The 16502-nt window shown below is 50.5% G+C and overlaps 1 protein-coding gene across 15 annotated transcripts in view; it reads right to left on the bottom strand.

Moving 5' to 3' along the window:
* TBCD (tubulin folding cofactor D) overlaps positions 1-16502 on the bottom strand; it is a 190981-nt gene that overhangs the window by 39639 nt on the left and 134840 nt on the right. For 7 of the 15 annotated variants that reach the window (XM_070226679.1, XM_070226675.1, XM_023651680.2 and 4 more), the window contains exons 20-23: positions 16200-16317; positions 14558-14618; positions 12998-13020; positions 6558-6589 (exon numbers count right to left, since the gene is read on the bottom strand). In XM_070226679.1, coding sequence (XP_070082780.1) covers positions 6558-6589; positions 12998-13020; positions 14558-14618; positions 16200-16317 — 234 coding nt within the window. Of the gene's footprint in view, positions 1-6557; positions 6590-12997; positions 13021-14557; positions 14640-16199; positions 16318-16502 lie in introns of all 15 variants that reach the window. The other 8 variants (XM_023651679.2, XM_070226677.1, XM_070226673.1 and 5 more) reach the window with 2 other exon arrangements.

Here is a 16502-nt window from a genome sequence, read left to right on the forward strand (position 1 = left end):
GAGTTTATTTCCCAGTGACACCTGTCAAACCCATGAGAACACTGAGATGACACTGGAGACAGGTCCCATCAGGCTGGGGTGGGAGACATGGACAGAGACCGAGAGGTCAACTCAGTCCTGGCATACCAACTGCACACCCTGGAACTCCTGTCTGCCCTCCTCCACTCACTCCAAACAGACCTCAGCAAGTCTGCCCGCAATGCTCACTCACGTTCCCAAACTGCCTAGCTTGCAGCCCACTCCTAAGGGAGGTACGGGCCCTTGGGGACCGGAACCCAGCCCTCCAACCCTTGGTCTCAGGAACTGACATAGGCCTCCCTTTGGCATTAGGTGGAATGGTCCACAACGTGTCCGTGGTTCCCTCCTTACGTTCATAAAGAAAATCTCCAGGTGACGTTAGCAACATGGTGGCGTGAGCTCACCTGGGACTCTCTCCCCTCCAGATTACAACCGAAAAAAGCAAATGCTTTCCAACCAAAAAAAAAATCCTAATAACAGAAATCGTTGGAGACCCACAGCCGCCAAACGACGGAGGGCGGAGAAGCTGGAGGTGACCTTGAAAGAGCTGGAACAGGGTAGGAGAGAACTTGAATCGCTAGAGACTGGAATCGCTGCCACAGGTGCGGGGAGGGGCTGCACATCTGGGGATCGTCCAGGACTCCCACCACTGGTACAGTGGAAACCCTCTAATGGGGGAAAGCTTTCGCGTGGGGGAACTCCAGCAAGCCAGGGCCCCAGGAGACCAGAAAGTGAGGCCTGATCCAATACAGGTCGGCTTGTGAGAGAAAGTGCCCCTCCTCTCCCAACCCAAGCTGTGCACCACCACCATTGGCTGAAGGCAGAGGGCTCAGAATGCAAGGCTCTCGACCCCCATCTAGTGGTGACAGGCTGTAACCGCAACCGAATAATACCATCATGCACAAAAACCGCTCCTCTACCATCGAGCAATTTACAAAAGCTCCAGGCCAAAAGGAAAACAATAAAAACATAGAAATATGTCCTGAGGGCTTGGAAATAGGTAAACTAAGTGAAGAGGTGTTCAAAATAACTATCCTCAAAAGACTCAATGAGGTAAAGGGAAATATAGAGAAACAAGTCAACGACTTCTGGAGTTACTTCACAAAAGAGATTGAAATTATAAAGAAGAATCAATCAGAAATACTACAGATGAAAAATACAATGGATCAGATAAAACAGAATACGGATTCCCTGAATGTACGTGTAGACACCATAGAGGAGAAAATTAGCATAATCGAAGATAGACAGGCTGAATGGCTCCAGACAGAGGAAGAAAGAGAACTAAGAATTTAAAAAACTGAAGAAAATCTCAGTGAAATAGCTGACCCGATGAGAAAATGCAACTTAAGAATCGTCAGAATTCCTGAGGGCGTAGAAAAGGAAAATGGAGCAGAAAGTGTGCTCAACGAAATAAGAGAAGAGAACTTCCCAAATCTAGGGATTGAGAGAGAAACGTGTGTGGAGGAAGCTTTCAGATCTCCTAGATTTGTCAATGTAAAAAGACCTACTGCAAGACACACAGTAGTAAAAATGGCAAAAATGAAGGACAAAGAAAGAATACTCAGGGCAGCAAGGCAGAAGAAAGTAACCTACAAAGGAGCCCCTATCACACTTTCAGTGGATTTCTCTACAGAAACCTTACAAGCTAGGAGAGATGGGAGTGACATATTCAAAATTTTAAAGGATAAAAATCTTCAGCCAAGAATACTCTATCCAGCAAAAATATCCTTCAGATATGAGAGAGAAATTAAATCTTTTCCAGACAAACAAAAGCGAAGGGACTTCGTAGTCACAAGACCTCCACTACAAGAAATCCTCAAGAAGGCTCTCACACCTGACATAAGAAAAAAAGGGAGAAAGGGGTCACAAAACACAGAGTAGGGAGACAAACAGATAGAATCGGAATAGGATAGCAAATATTCAACTACAGCATTAGGATAAAGGGAAGGAAATCACCAAAGCAAAGACAATCATCACTCTAACCACAAACTCACAACACAAGTTGGAATAAGAGATGAAAATAATAATTTAGGAGGGGAGGAGGAAAGGGGCTGAAACAGTCTAGGCTAAGGAAGGAAGAGACCACCAGAAAATGGACTATGTTATACACGAGATTCTGAATACAAACTTCAGGGTAGCCACTAAACTAAAAAACAGAACAGAGACACAAAACATAAATAAGGAAAAACCTAAGAAACCCAGCATAAGGAATTGCAGAAGTCAACGGACAGGCTAAAACACACAGGACGAGAAACACAGGAAACACAGGAAAACCGGAAAACGAGCAACAGAATGACAGCATTAAGCCCTCATGCATCAACACTCACCCTCAACGTAAACGGACTGAACTCCCCCATAAAAAGACACAGAGTGGCAAAATGGATTAAAGAGCAAGATCCAACAATTTGTTGTCTCCAGGAAACACACCTCAGCTCCAAGGACAAACACAGGCTCAGAGTGAAGAGGTGGAAGACAATACTCCCAGCTAATAGCTAATAGCAAACAAAAGAAAGCAGGTGTCGCAATACTTCTATCAGACAAAACAGACTTCAAGATAAGGCAGGTAAAGAGAGACACAGAGGGCCAATATGTAATGATCAAAGGGACACTTCATCAGGAAGAAATAACGCTTATAAATATCTATGCACCCAACACAGGAGCACCAAAGTTCATGAAGCAACTATTAACAAACCTAAAAGAAGATATTAAAAATAACACAATAATAGTAAGGGACCTCAACACCCCACTCACATCAATGGACAGATCATCCAGACAGAAAATCAACAAGGAAATAGGGGAGCTAAACGAAAAGCTAAAACAGTTGGACTTAATAGACATATATAGAACACTCCATCCAAAAACAGCAGAATACACGTTCTTCTCAAGGGCGCATGGAAGGTTCTCAAGGATAGACCATATGTTGGGAAACAAGGCAAGCCTCTACAAATTTAAAAGAATTAAAATAATAACAAGCATCTTCTCCAATCATAATGCTGTAAGGCTAGAAATTAATTACAAGAAAAAAGCTGAGAAAGGCACAAGGATGTGGAGACTAAACAATACGCTATTGAACAAGCAATGGATCGTTGAAGAAATTAAAGAAGAAATCAAAAAACACCTGGAGACAAATGAAAATGATAACATTCCATACCAACTCATATGGGATGCAGCAAAAGCTGTATGAAGAGGAAAATTCATTGCAATTCAGGCACTTCTTAACAAACAAGAAAAATCCCAAATCAGCAATCTTCAGCTACACCTAACTGAATCAGAGAAAGAAGAACAAACAAAGCCCAAAGTCAGCAGAAGGAGAGAAATAATAAAAATCAGAGCAGAAATAAATGCTGTTGAAACAAAAAACGCAGTATAAAGGATCAATGAAACAAAGAGCTGGTTCTTTCAGAAGATAAATAAATCTGACAAACCCCTAGCCAGACTTACAAAGAAAAAAAGAGAGAAAGCTCAAATAAACAAAATCAGAAACGAAAGAGGAGTAATAACAACAGACTCCACAGAAATACAATGGATTATAAGAGAATACCACGAAAAACTATATGCCAGCAAAATGGATAACCTAGAGGAAACGGATAAATTCTTGGACTCCTACAATCTCCCAAAGCTCACTCAAGAAGAAGCAGACAATTTGAACAGACCAATCACATGGAAAAAGATTGAAACAGCCATCAAAAGCATCCCAAAGAATAAAACCCCAGGACCAGACGGCTTTCCTGGGGAATTCTACCAAACTTTCAGAGAGGATTTAATACCTATCCTTTTCAAGCTATTCCAAAAAAATTAGGGAGGATGGAACACTTCCTAACACATTCTACGAGGCCAACATCACGCTGATACCAAAGCCTGACAAAGACAGCACAAAAAAGGGGAACTACAGGCCAATATCGCTGATGAACATAGATGCAAAAATTCTCAACAAAATTTTGGCAATCGGAATTCAGCAATTCATCCAAAGGATCATACATCATGATCAAGTGGGATTCATACCAGGGACACAGGGATGGTTCACAAAAAATCAAACAACCTGATCAAAAAATAGGCTGGAGACATGAACAGACATTTCTCCAAAGAAGATATACAGATGGCCAATAGGCACATGAAAAGATGTTCATCATCACTGTGCATCAGGGAAATACAAATCAAAACTACACTAAGATACCACCTTACACCCATTAGAATGACAAAAATAACTAAAACAAATAGTAACAAATGCTGGGAGAGGTTGTGGAGAAAAAGGAACCCTCATACACTGTTGGTGGGAATGCAAACTGGTGCAGCCACTATGGAATACAGTATGGAGATTCCTCAAAAAATTAAAAATAGAACTACCATACGATCCAGCTATCCCACTACTGGGTGTCTATCCAAAGAACCTGAAATCAGCAACTCCAAAAGTCCCATGCACCCCAATGTTCATTGCAGCATTATTTACAATCGCCAAGACATGGAAGCAACCTAAGTGCCCATCAACAGATGATTGGATAAAGAAGATGTGGTGTATATATACAATGGAATACTACTCAGCCACAAAAAAGAACAAAATTGTCCCATTTGCAACAACATGGATGGAACTTGAGGGAATTATGTTAAGTGAAATAAGTCAGATAGATGGTTCTCCTTGGCTGCTTTTATCACCTCTTGCTGTTAAATGTTTGTTGCCCATGCTTATACAGACATGTGTGTGCATGCCCCCGCCCCCGCCACCAGACAGGCAAACACAGCCTTTGTGGGGTCTCCTGTACCTCCAAGCACGGTGACGTCACCTCTGGTCTACTTTGAAACAGCAAACACCAGTCAGTTCCTAGCGCAGAAGTGATAAGCATATGGAACAAGATGGACTACCTGCTGATGACATCGCTGTTCAACCTGATCCCAGGAGCCCAGGACTTCTGCTTCCAGGTTTGGAAGTGCTCTCCTGTGTAGTCTGACTCACATGCAGAACAATCCTGGGGGCACAGACCCCTGCCCAGCCTCTGCACCAGTACAGTTCAAGACCTTCGCCACAACCGGCCACGGCCCCAAGAGGTACCGCCCACCCCCTCACTGCACCCTCACTCCCCATGCTCTGTCCTACCCAGACTCACCCCACACACACTGCCCACTGCCTGGAGGAAACACCTCGTTCCCCGAGAACCCAGCACACTTCAGCCGTGTGGCTGCTTGGAACCCCTGATACCCTCCCACCAGCCAGGACCATCCCCCTCTTCCCTGGGCCACCCCTCGCCACGCTGCTCCTCCTCTGACAGAGGAATGACATGCCAGATGCGCATGAAGTTACTGCTGCCATCTGAGCTGGAGACTGACTGGGGACAGGCTGGCCATGAAGAGCAGAACACAGGGCAGCACCGACGCCGCAGAGCAGCATGTGGGAGGCCTGAGGTCTGGGTCCAGGGATGTTCCGGAAGCACAGGGAGACTGTCTCTGCAGTTGTTCCAAGGATCTGTACACTATCTCTACTGGGTCGGGGGGCTGCTGCCAGACTCTGCCACTCCTGGAGGGGCACAGGGGACAGAGACAGCCCTGGGGGGACCGAGCTGGGTGGGGCAGTACATGGGAAGCAGGTCAGGAGGAACAGCGAGAGCCAGCGGAGCACAACGTTTCAGAAGCCAGGAAGGAAAGACAGACAGCCACACACACCGAAGGCCCCAGGAGGGGAGGCCAGGGCTGCAGTGAGCACCAGGAGTTCAGGCTGACCTCAGCAAACGACTTCCACCTAGCAGGAGGGGCGTGCTGGCGAGTAAGGGCTAGAGCTGCTGCCCACTCACCCACCAGCCTGGCCTTGCAGCATGTTAACAGGTCCCCACCACTGGCCCCCAGCTCACCAAGAGTACGTCTGTCACATGGGAGCCCACTTACCACCACCCCACCCTGCTCTGGGAGAGGGACTCTCCTGGACCTGGGCCTGCCAAATGCCAGGACCACCAGCTGATTAACGTCCACCAGACAAGCGCATGAGTCCTGGGTTTTCTAGTAGGTTTAGCTCAAAGGATTCAGGAAATCTAGATATTTGCTTCTTGGCATCATTTGAGTTCCCTGCAAATATTATATTTATAATTCAGATTATATTTATAATCTGAAAAATTGCTCTTTGCTCTACAGTGACATTTAGTTTAAATACTGTAATGAAGAGGGAAAGACAGCGACGTTCAACATCCCTAACTTTATTGCCCTCATGAAAGACAAATTGTGCCTCCGCTCACCCATCTGACCCCAGCCACCGCCAACCCTGTGGCTACTGAAACACATCAAAACCCCCAGGAGCGGAAGATGGGAGCCTCAAGTGGACGCACAGGAGTGGGAGCAGCGGAGATGGGCCAGCGTCTCTGCAGGCCAGGCTAACGTGTGCGGCGGTAATTCTGACAGAGAAAACCACCCAGCCACTTGTTTCTGCGAAAGGACACACTCAGGAAAGTTCACAGTACTGAAAAAATTGAGGTAAACACCCTGGGACGTTTTCCTTCCCTCAACGGCAGGAATAAAGGATCGCCACCAGCACCCTGCAGCCGTCCATCATTCAGACCTACCTGCTTGTCTCATGAGTTCTCCTCCCAGACCCCTGAAAAGCAACGAGAACATGCAGGTTAAAATCTGATACTATACAAAACAACACAGAACATCATCACCATGTAACAGCTGTAAGCTCAGGCTTCAAGAAAAATGAAGATGTTAACTAGTTGCTTTTTTATGACAAGTATGAACTACTTTTTATGAAAAGATCTGAAAACACGTGCTGTAACCAGCTTCCAGATGTCTCGACTCCTAACTGGGGTTATTCTGATCTTCAGTTTTTACTGGATACAATCCTTACTGGGATTAATCGCATCATACACTCACACAAAACAAATTCCAAATACTGCTCAACCCTCACTCTGTAAGGACTAAAGGAATTTAAGACACCAAAAAGATACCGTCATCTAGTCCAGGGAAGAGATCCACTAATGCTCCGTCATAAACAAAACCAGGAGAAGAAATCCTGCCTGTTCTAGATACCTAATTAGTATCTGACACTGACAACTGGAAATTGGTAAACAGGAATAAAGAAACACCCAGACGAGAAGACAGAAAATTAATTTATGAGACTCTGGCTTCTGCCCCAGAGAGAATAACAGGATCCAGATTTGCCCTCCTGCCTTAAACAACTAGAAAATTGGGTGAAATATATGAAAAAAGATTCAGATGCTGAAAAACAGAGGTCCCGGGAGGAGGAAAGCAAGCGGACGGAGCCCTAGGGCCCCAGGGCACAGCCTGAGGATGGCTCCAGACGCAGAGCAAGGAGCGAAGCCCAGGGGAGCCCCTGCCCTTCTGAGTCAAGGAGCTCGAGAGGGAAGGTGGGGAGGCCCAGGTGCTGGAATTTGAGGGGCCAGGGAGCAGCAGACAGACAGCTCTGGAGCTCCACAGGGGTCCCCTCAACCCGGGCGCTGACTGTGAGCTGACATGCAAGAGAAGACACTAGCTGAGCCTGAGAGGAAAGAAACGCTTGGAGGTAGAAGGCAGGACGCTTTTGGAGCCCACATGGGGTGGGAAGAGCCCCCGGCAGCCAGAGCAGCAATGCCCGGTCACGCACGAGACACAGGCAGAATCCTCTCGAGGGAGCGCCGCAGCAGTCAGCAAGCTTGCCCTGGACCTGCCACAGGGCTTCAGAGCAGGCCTGGAAAGGACCCAAGGGAGTCCAACCAACCTAATGCCTACCAGAAAGCCACAGCCAGCACTGTCAGAAGGAGTGCAACAAGACCCAAGTCCAGCAACGAGAGCCTCATGCAGCCCGGCACCGACACAAGTGCAAGAAAACCCACCAACATAACCAGACACAGAAACGTCCAAGAAGACAGAGTCAGCACGCAAGGTCAATAAGACAGCTATTATAGGCTCCACATGTCCAGGAAGGCAGAGGGAAACAGGCATGAAGAGGAGAGAAAGGAAAGGTACAAAGAGACACAGATGGAACTTTAGGAAATAAACACGAATCCGAAAAGAAGAATGCAACTAACAGCAGTCGGAACAAAAACCAAAATAATAAAAAGCAAGAGGTTTAAACAGATCTTGCTACAAAGAAATGCTGAAAGACTAAGAGGATCATGTAAAACTGACAGCGGAGTCAATTCAAACGAGCTCCTGTGGCCAAATATGGGACAATCTGAGCAAGAAAAAGAGTAACAATGATGCTAATGAATTACCACACACTGGGGGCAAAAAGCACCCACGAGTCTCAGGGACACATCAGAGAGAGCCGAGGGGTGAGAGGGAAAGTTGTTCTTCCCACACAAACTCCAAGTCACAACGTAGAAAGAATGAGGGGATCGGACAAGCACCCTGAGTCAGGCAAGGAGGGAAGGAAAGCGGGGACTCAGACAGCCCAAAGCCCCGCACCGCTTCGCTCCCCAGCCGAGAGGACACACCTCCCACTGGCTCATCTGATCTTCTGGAGGCCACCTGCACCAGGGATCAAACTCAGCACCTCCGCTAGGGGACAACCAGACCAGCATGCACCCCGCGTGGCCAACACAAGTATCCACACAGCCATGCAGCCACACTGTGGTTACGCCAGACCTAACTGTGGAACAACCTGGCAAACCCAGAATGCAGAAGATTACACAAGACAACTGGCCCAAACTCTCAAAAAAGACTATCTCATGAAAAACAGAAGAGCAGGGACTGAACACTATCCAACACAGTCTGTGACGCTGAGCAGATCCCGGCTGGTGGGGGTAGGGGCGCTACGAAAACACCAGAGGACAACTGGAGGACCTGGGCTCACCATGACGCCCGTGGGTTTGGTGCTGACACTGTGGTTGTGAAGAACGATGGTGCAGGTTACACAGGAGAAGGCTCTCCCACAACTCATCCTCACGTTTTAGAGCTGAAATATCATGCCTACAACTTAGCTTCTGCAAAGAAAAACAAACAGTACAGAGAGAGAAGCCCACTAGCTAAGACAAAGCAAACGGTCAAAATGTTAATAACTGATGAAGCCAGGGAAAAGGGGTACAGGTATTCTCTACACTATTCTTTAAATTTTGTTTAGGCCCATAATTCAAGATAAAACACTGGGAGTGAGAGAAAAGCAGTCCTTGCTACACCCTCTCCCAGGGAGCCTTTTCTGAGGACAGTAAACCACAGAGAACGCAGTTCCTAATGGCACTCAAATCAGTGAGAAAGCACAGGGAGAGCCATGCAGAGACGAAGGAGACCCGGCGCCCTGGGGCCCACGGCGGCTGCTCCCAGGACAGCTGGGCAGCCCTCACAGGACAACTGAATCAGGAGTCTCCAAGGGGCCTCAGCTTTACTCACAGAAGGGACAGGCACACACTCCCTGGGGGACCACAGCATGGGGCTGGGGCCACAGTGATGGCCCACCCTGGGGGCTGCCTCCGCATGCCTCTCGCATATACATCTCATGTCCCACTCCAAGGTCAAGATCCATCTTCACTTGACTACATGAGCTGCCGTTTCCATTTACTCAGAGTCCACGTTGCTTTAAGACTTCTGTGCTTCTGTCCTGCAAATGACGGCCTGTCACCGCTCCTACAGGAGGGCCTGCCACTGCTGGGTGACATGCAGGGACTGCGTTGTGGCCATCACAAGCAATAATGCCATCATGTACTCAAGTGTCACAGGAAATTCAACCCAGGGCTTCCAGAGCACCGGGCCCCTCAGAGGTGCTGGGCTTCAGAACTCGGTTCCCAGTGGGCCACGGGCACCAGTGCAGCCTGGCTAGGACTCCCAGCCCTCCCCTTCTGCCCAACAGGGAATGAGCTTTCCCTCAACCCTGCTGGACACAGCGAGTGCTCAGAGCTCCCACCACGCACAGCAGACCTCCCAGCACAACCCCGCCCGGCGGGCCAGCACTGACAACTCACGTGTCACAGGGACAGCACCCCATTAGCTTGTCAGAACCCCCGGGATGCTCTGGTTCTGCTTCCTTCCTGCTGGTGCCGGGGGCTCTGCGGTCACATGGACACACAGCTCTAGCCCCGGGCTGAACCTAAGGGGTTCCTCCAAGGCAGAGGAGGTTTGCTCCACAGCCAGGGTCACTTTCCGGGGAAGATGGAGGCCGTGGCTAGAAAGGTCTGATGCTCTGTCCCAGCTGCAGGGAGGTTGCCTCTGAGCCCCCAGGATGCTGTGCCGCACAGGAGTTCTCTGTGCACCTGGGCCTTGGGCCCTGATGGGTGGTCTTTGCTGGCAGGTGGGCTACACAGAATCAGCTCCACCTGATAAAAACCCTGGACATCAAGGCTCAGGTGGGCCCCCCTAGGTGGCAAGAGCCGTGCGTGTGTCCTGAGTGGCCGCTGGGAGGGTTCAGGGCCGCCTGCATGACTCCACTGGGAAGGGAAAATGGAAAGCTTGTGCCTGGTCTCCCTGGACTCTGCCCTGTGGGCCTCTTCTGCTGCTATTTAACCTGTGTGTGGCTGCAGTGGCCACAGCCGTGAGTGTAACGGCTTTGCTGAGTTCTGCATCCTTCCAGCATGTCACCAAGCCTGACGGTGGTCTCAGGGATCCCCAAAGTCACAATAAGAAAACAATATTCCAAGGAAATAATGGGATTACCTTGGATATGAGAGCTCAGAATGAGTGGATGTGGGTATAACACCCACTTGCAACCAACTGCAGGGGTGATGTGACCTCGCTCCTGTGGTCACTGACTGGGGCCTCTGGCCGGGATGTGTGTGGGGGTGGCACAAAGTGGATAAACAATGCAGTGGCACCCAGGCCTGGGTCCCCGGAGAGCCACTGCAGCACAGGGAGGGCCCACGTCTGACTGTTCCACACTGACCTCACTGAAGAGTGTTATTGTCTACTTGTTCTTAAGATCCATCCCTAAAAACAAACAAAGAGCACATGCACGTTTAGAATCTGTGAGATGCTGGCAGATGTCAGAAGCCTACAGCTTCCAGATAAAGCTGCGCCTAACACGCGCATTCAGTCGCCCTGTGGCGGCCATCTGCATGTGGTTCCCTGCCAGCTCTGAACCGTGGCTCTTTAGTCCAGTGGAGTCCAAGCCATTTCATCAGAAAGAAACGAACATGGTTTTATATGAGGGTGAGTTACTCCTTTCTCTCTGTTAAAACAGAGGAAATGCTGGCTGTGTCAGAGCAATCGCCGAGAGCAGCCTGCATCGCAGGGGCTCAGCCCCTGGGGGCTCCCGTGGGAATGGCAGCAGCAGAGTCCGCCCCAGGCCTACCAAGGTGCAGGCCCCTCCTCACAAGCTACCAAGGAAAGCCTGACCCCAGAATGGTCACCTTCGTGCTGAAGGCAGAGCCCGCCCTCCTGCCCACCCACAGTGAGTCCTGTCCGTCTGGGTCCACGCAAGGCTCCACCAGGTGCTTCTGGCCCAAGTCCACTAATGTGCACTCTGGCAGGAAGCAGAGCCGCAAGTCCCGGCAGACATGCACCTGTAGGACGGCACAGAGGCAGTGCCCAGCAAGTGAAGGCAGTCGCTGAGAGAGCCAAAGCCTGGCACACCTCCACACCAACCACGTCCCAGAGACACTCGCAGGATGTGGATGAGCCCTGCTCAGGTCTACAGGCTCGCTCAGCCACGGGTGGTCCGTGGGACAGGAAGGTCTGACTGTTAGTGGGAACGGAGGCAGCACCTGTGCAGTCTCACCAGGGACAGACTTGTCCAGAAAAGGGGATTCTGAAATAAAACAGGGGCAGAGACTTAAAGGAGACCAACTGTAGACGATAAGCACCAACTCAGAGCGGCCCCAAGTCAACAAATGGCAACACCAGCGACTACACAGACCATCCGGTTGGCTCCAGAGGGAAGACCCTGGCCTGAGCTCTGGAGAAGGGAGGCTGGAGACGGCGGGAGGCTGTCCGGAACACTGGAGGCAGGAGGCGGCAAAAATGAGAACAGGCTGATGCTACCATACACAGTTACATTAAAAAGCCATTAAGAAAAATGAAAAGGCAAGCCAGAGACTGGGACAAAATTCTGGCAAACCATATGTCTACAAAGAGCTCACATCCCAAATACGTAAAGAAAACTGACAGCTCAGTAAGAAGAAGACAGACCATGAAATTTTTTTAATGAGCAAAAGATTTGAACACTCACTGCATGGAAGAAGATAGAGGATGACCTGTCATCACAGGAGAAGATCAAGGTCACAAGTCACCAGGGAAATGCAAATCAAAGTGGCCCACGGGAACGCCTCCATTTAAGACTGTCCACACCTAGTGCTAACAAGAACACAGACAGCTCTCACCTGCAGCTGGTGGGAGGAACACGGCACAGCTGTTTCACAAGGTCTGTCAGTGTCTTAAAAACACACATGTGCCACACGACCCAGCACCACCGCTCTGAGGGATTCACCCCGGAGAAAGGAAAGCACAAGTGCACACCAAGACTCATGCACCAGTGTCCACAGCAGCTTTACCCTAATGCCAAGAGCTGATACAACTCATACGTCCACCACCCGGCGAGCAGAGAAACACACCAAGCACATGCACACCACCGGAAACCACACAGCAGTGCGTGGGAACACACACTGCACACGCAGCAACACGGATGAATCTCAGAAACATCACGTGAAGTGAAAGAAACCAGACCCCGAAGACTTCATAGTATGATCCCATCTTCATGAAATTTAAAAAAGGCAGCGCCATGGTGACAGAGAGCAGATGGCGGGGCTGCCGGGCTGGGGGGTTGTCAGCCACGCTGGCTGCTCTGTCGTGGCTGTGGCCACACGACTGTCTGCAACCATCAGGACGAGCCAGCCTTACATGTCAAGAAACCTCAACAAAACTTAAAAATACCAATGCGACTTTTCCTATCTCTTGACTGTAAGCAGCGCTAACACCTGCACAATCAAAGAAGCTCAGTGCAGACATCAGGCAGGACGATTCAATAGGAGCCTCACAACTCAGCTGCTGAAAAGCGTGACCGGACCACCCAACCTTTACTGACAGTGCATTTTCTTCAATTAGACACAAATCATAAGAACTTCAGGTTTGTAAAGCTTACCTGTATAACTGACGATCGTAAAGCTAAAGATAAAGAATTGAAAGTTCTTTAGTTATGTAAGTTATTTGTGTTTTTAAAATAACACAGGAGGTATACAATATTAATGGGCATCAAACCAAGAACAAGGAGAAAATGGTACAGGAGGCGCCTCAGCTGGGCTGGCCTCAGAGCTGACTGCAAGACCCAAGCACGGAGCCTCTCCACTCCGTGAGGGCTCACCCCTCACTAGGCCCCTGACAAGTACCATCTCACCGAACCCTCACGACAGCCCACTTTCCCACTTGGGAGGGAAACTGAGGCACAGCCAGTGAGGGGAGCCAGGACTGACCCGCGTTCTGGCCCCAGGGTCCAATTCATAACCGTTCCCCGAGACGGCCTCTCAGGAAGAAAACTAAGCATTCCAACCCGGGTTCTGATGATCCTTTTTCTTCTGAAAAACTCAGAAGCGCCTCACAGCATCGCCACTGCCATTGCAGCTAAAATTTACTGAAGGTTCACTGTGCCAAACTCCACGGACACTCTAAACGCAGTCTCTAATCCCCAAACGAGCAAGGACGTGGGCGTGTCGTTGCCCACACTTCACAGGAGGAGGAGCCCAGTCTCGGGATCTACACCACTGCCGGTGTGACACTCGCACACCCACACACTGGGCCTAAAAGTCAGACGTGAGCGCCAGGCTCCGCTTCAAAAGGGGGAGATTAAATAAGCAGACTAAACAGCTTTGCCAAAATCACAAACCGAGTTAACACGCTAATAGGATAAGGGTTTGAAATCAAAACGGTGTATTTTTATACGAAGGGGAAAATCTGGAAAAATACAAAACTTCACGCAGAACAACAAACAGTAAAGCCGTTAAATCCTCGTGATTCTCATGTTTTCCTGTAACGTTAGCACCCAGAGCTCATACTTTACCTGGAGTCACAGATGCCTTTGAGAATCTCACAAACCCAGAAAAATACACACACCCTCTCCCCAGAGAAGTGCACCCAAAAATTCTGGGTGTAATTCAGACTCAAGATTCCCGCCTAGAGGCAGAGTTGGGAATCAAAGGGCTTCGTGCTTATCCTACGCGCCATCTCCACGAGAACAGGCCGCCTCTGCGACCAAAGGCAGGGAATGCGCCCTGAGTCGCTGAGCTCCCCCAAGGAGGAGGACGGCGGGCACCATGAGACATAGACAAGGACTGGACACGGGAGCTGAGTGCTATCTGCAACACCCAGACTACGCTGGCCATTAGTCAACTTCTGTCTTGCCCTGAGGACACTTTGGCCACATGAGAAGAAACTCTGAGAAGCTCACTTTCTCGGAGATTTCTTCCCATCCAGACAAACCCATAAGGCATCGGCCACAAGAGAGCAGCTGATGGAGAGAGCCGCTCTGAGCGGACAGAGCCCAGGTCAGCCAACAGGCCCCAGGACCGGTCCTCAGCGGGAAGCTTTCTGGTCATCAGACCCCAGGGCTTCACATGGGGCTGAGGAGAGTGGAGAGAGCTCTAGCGATCAGGTGGCCAGGCTCCGAGAGGCTTCGAGAAAGGGGCACGCTCCAGCACTGCACACGGACCTGCTGGTGAATCTGCTTCAGGCCCTGCACCACTGTTTCGTCCAGGTAGTCCGCGACGGGCCTGTGGAAGGTCAAGCACAACCTGTGAGAGGCGGAGGACAATGAGAACCAAGGAAGCCACGGCTCGGGCCTGCATTCTGTCTGGGGCCCGTCAGCTCCCCTAAACACCTGCAGGGGACTCCCCCAAAGCAGCGTCCACTCAAGGGGGTGACGGAAGGACCTTCACTGGAAAGCTCTGACAGAGGCAGCAGTCTGCTGACAAAGGAAACAGTCCTGCAACAAGGAAAGAAGGAGGCCAGCTTGAGAGCCGGGACCCCTGGGGACAGGGAGCACTGAGAGCACTGGGGGCACTGAGGCCCTGGGGACGGGGAGCACTTGAGGGCCCTGGGGATGGGGAGCACTTGAGGGCCCTGGGGCAGGGAGCAGCCAGGTTCGCAGCTCTGGAAAAGAGACAGGACAGCTGAGCTGAGAGCAGGGCCTGTGGCCAGAGAGGAGCTCGCCCAGTGGCCCCTCGCCATCCTGTGAAGGCCTGCTCACGAGGCTGGCCCTCACTGGCACCAGAAACCTGGATCTCAGGAGGGTTCCTACCGTTCCCTAAACGATGAGGGTGGCTCCCTGCACCCAGACTGCTTGTACAAAGCACGAGGCTTATGCTGAAGCCTGCTTTCCTTCTGGGAGTCTGGAGTTTTAGCACATACCAGACAGAATACCCACATGACCAGTCCCCCATGAACCCTGGGCACTGGTCCCTTGACCCTCCCTGGTGGGTGACATGGCATACGTGTCGTCACACTGCGTGCCAGCAAATGAGGTGCACCCGTGTGGCTGCACTGGGAGGGCAATCACGCCTGGTCTCCCCTGGACTTCTCCTCAGCCAGGTGAGCACTGCTGTGACGCCAGGTCCTCGGCCCAGCCCCCGGGGCCACTGCACCCACACAAGACTCCCTTGAAACGGACCGTGCTTGTGAGCCTGAGCCTGAGGCGAAAGACGACCAGACTCCGGGGCCCCTTGGTGAGAGGAGGGGTCATGGTGGTGTCTCACTGTCATTCTGTCCCCAGGCAACCACCCAAAGTGACACGACACGACTCAGTTCTCGCACTGAGTCCAAGAACCAGGTCACAGACATTACATGCGTCATGAACTCTCACTTTCGAGGAAAAGTCGGGTGGAGAGAAGAGTAAGAAAAACTGAGTGGTTCTTCGCAAACGTCTTCACAAGCGTAAACTTCTCAAATGAGCCTGCATCGTGAGCTTATTCATCCACACAAATTTCGCCAACGGAAAAAGTGCTTGGTGGAAACTTTTACCTCTATATTCTCTGATATTTTAAATTATGAAAAGTGACAAATGAACGAAGACTACTATGTGAGCGACTCAGTACTGCCTCTGCCGTCACAGTCTGACTCACCACCTCAGACAGCGGGAGGCGGCCTGAGAGCACAGCTGCTTAACGCTCATGGCCATCAGCAGCCCCACCTGGCTCCCCGGAGGGAGGCTGCTCCATCAGAGGATGCGGCTTGTCAGAGGAGAGGGGACCACTGACGAACCTCGTCAAATAAACAGTGGGGACCTGCAGACCCGGGACACGGACACAAACAACAAACGCGAGCACCATGGGGTCCCGCGGGAGAGTGGTACTCACCTGTCCTCCTGCACTGCCAGTCTGGACAGGCTGTGGGCAACCTCCGCACAGGCCAGCACTGCCCCGTGCCGCGTGTGCAGGTCCAGACTCTGCGTCATCGACAGCAGACGTGGGAAGACTGCAAAGGACAAGGGCGGAGGACACGTGGCATGAACACAGAGGATAATTTGTAGACATGCGGATTCAGGATCCAAGGGGAGAAATGCACTACTGAAAGTGATCCTGTCAGGATCATTATTGCAACATCCAGGACTTAACCTCAAGTCACCAACATGCCACACTCCTCAGCGCTCGGAGTGAGCG

This window comes from Equus caballus, chromosome 11 (genome assembly GCF_041296265.1).
Source record: "Equus caballus isolate H_3958 breed thoroughbred chromosome 11, TB-T2T, whole genome shotgun sequence".
NCBI classification, from domain to species: domain Eukaryota; kingdom Metazoa; phylum Chordata; class Mammalia; order Perissodactyla; family Equidae; genus Equus; species Equus caballus.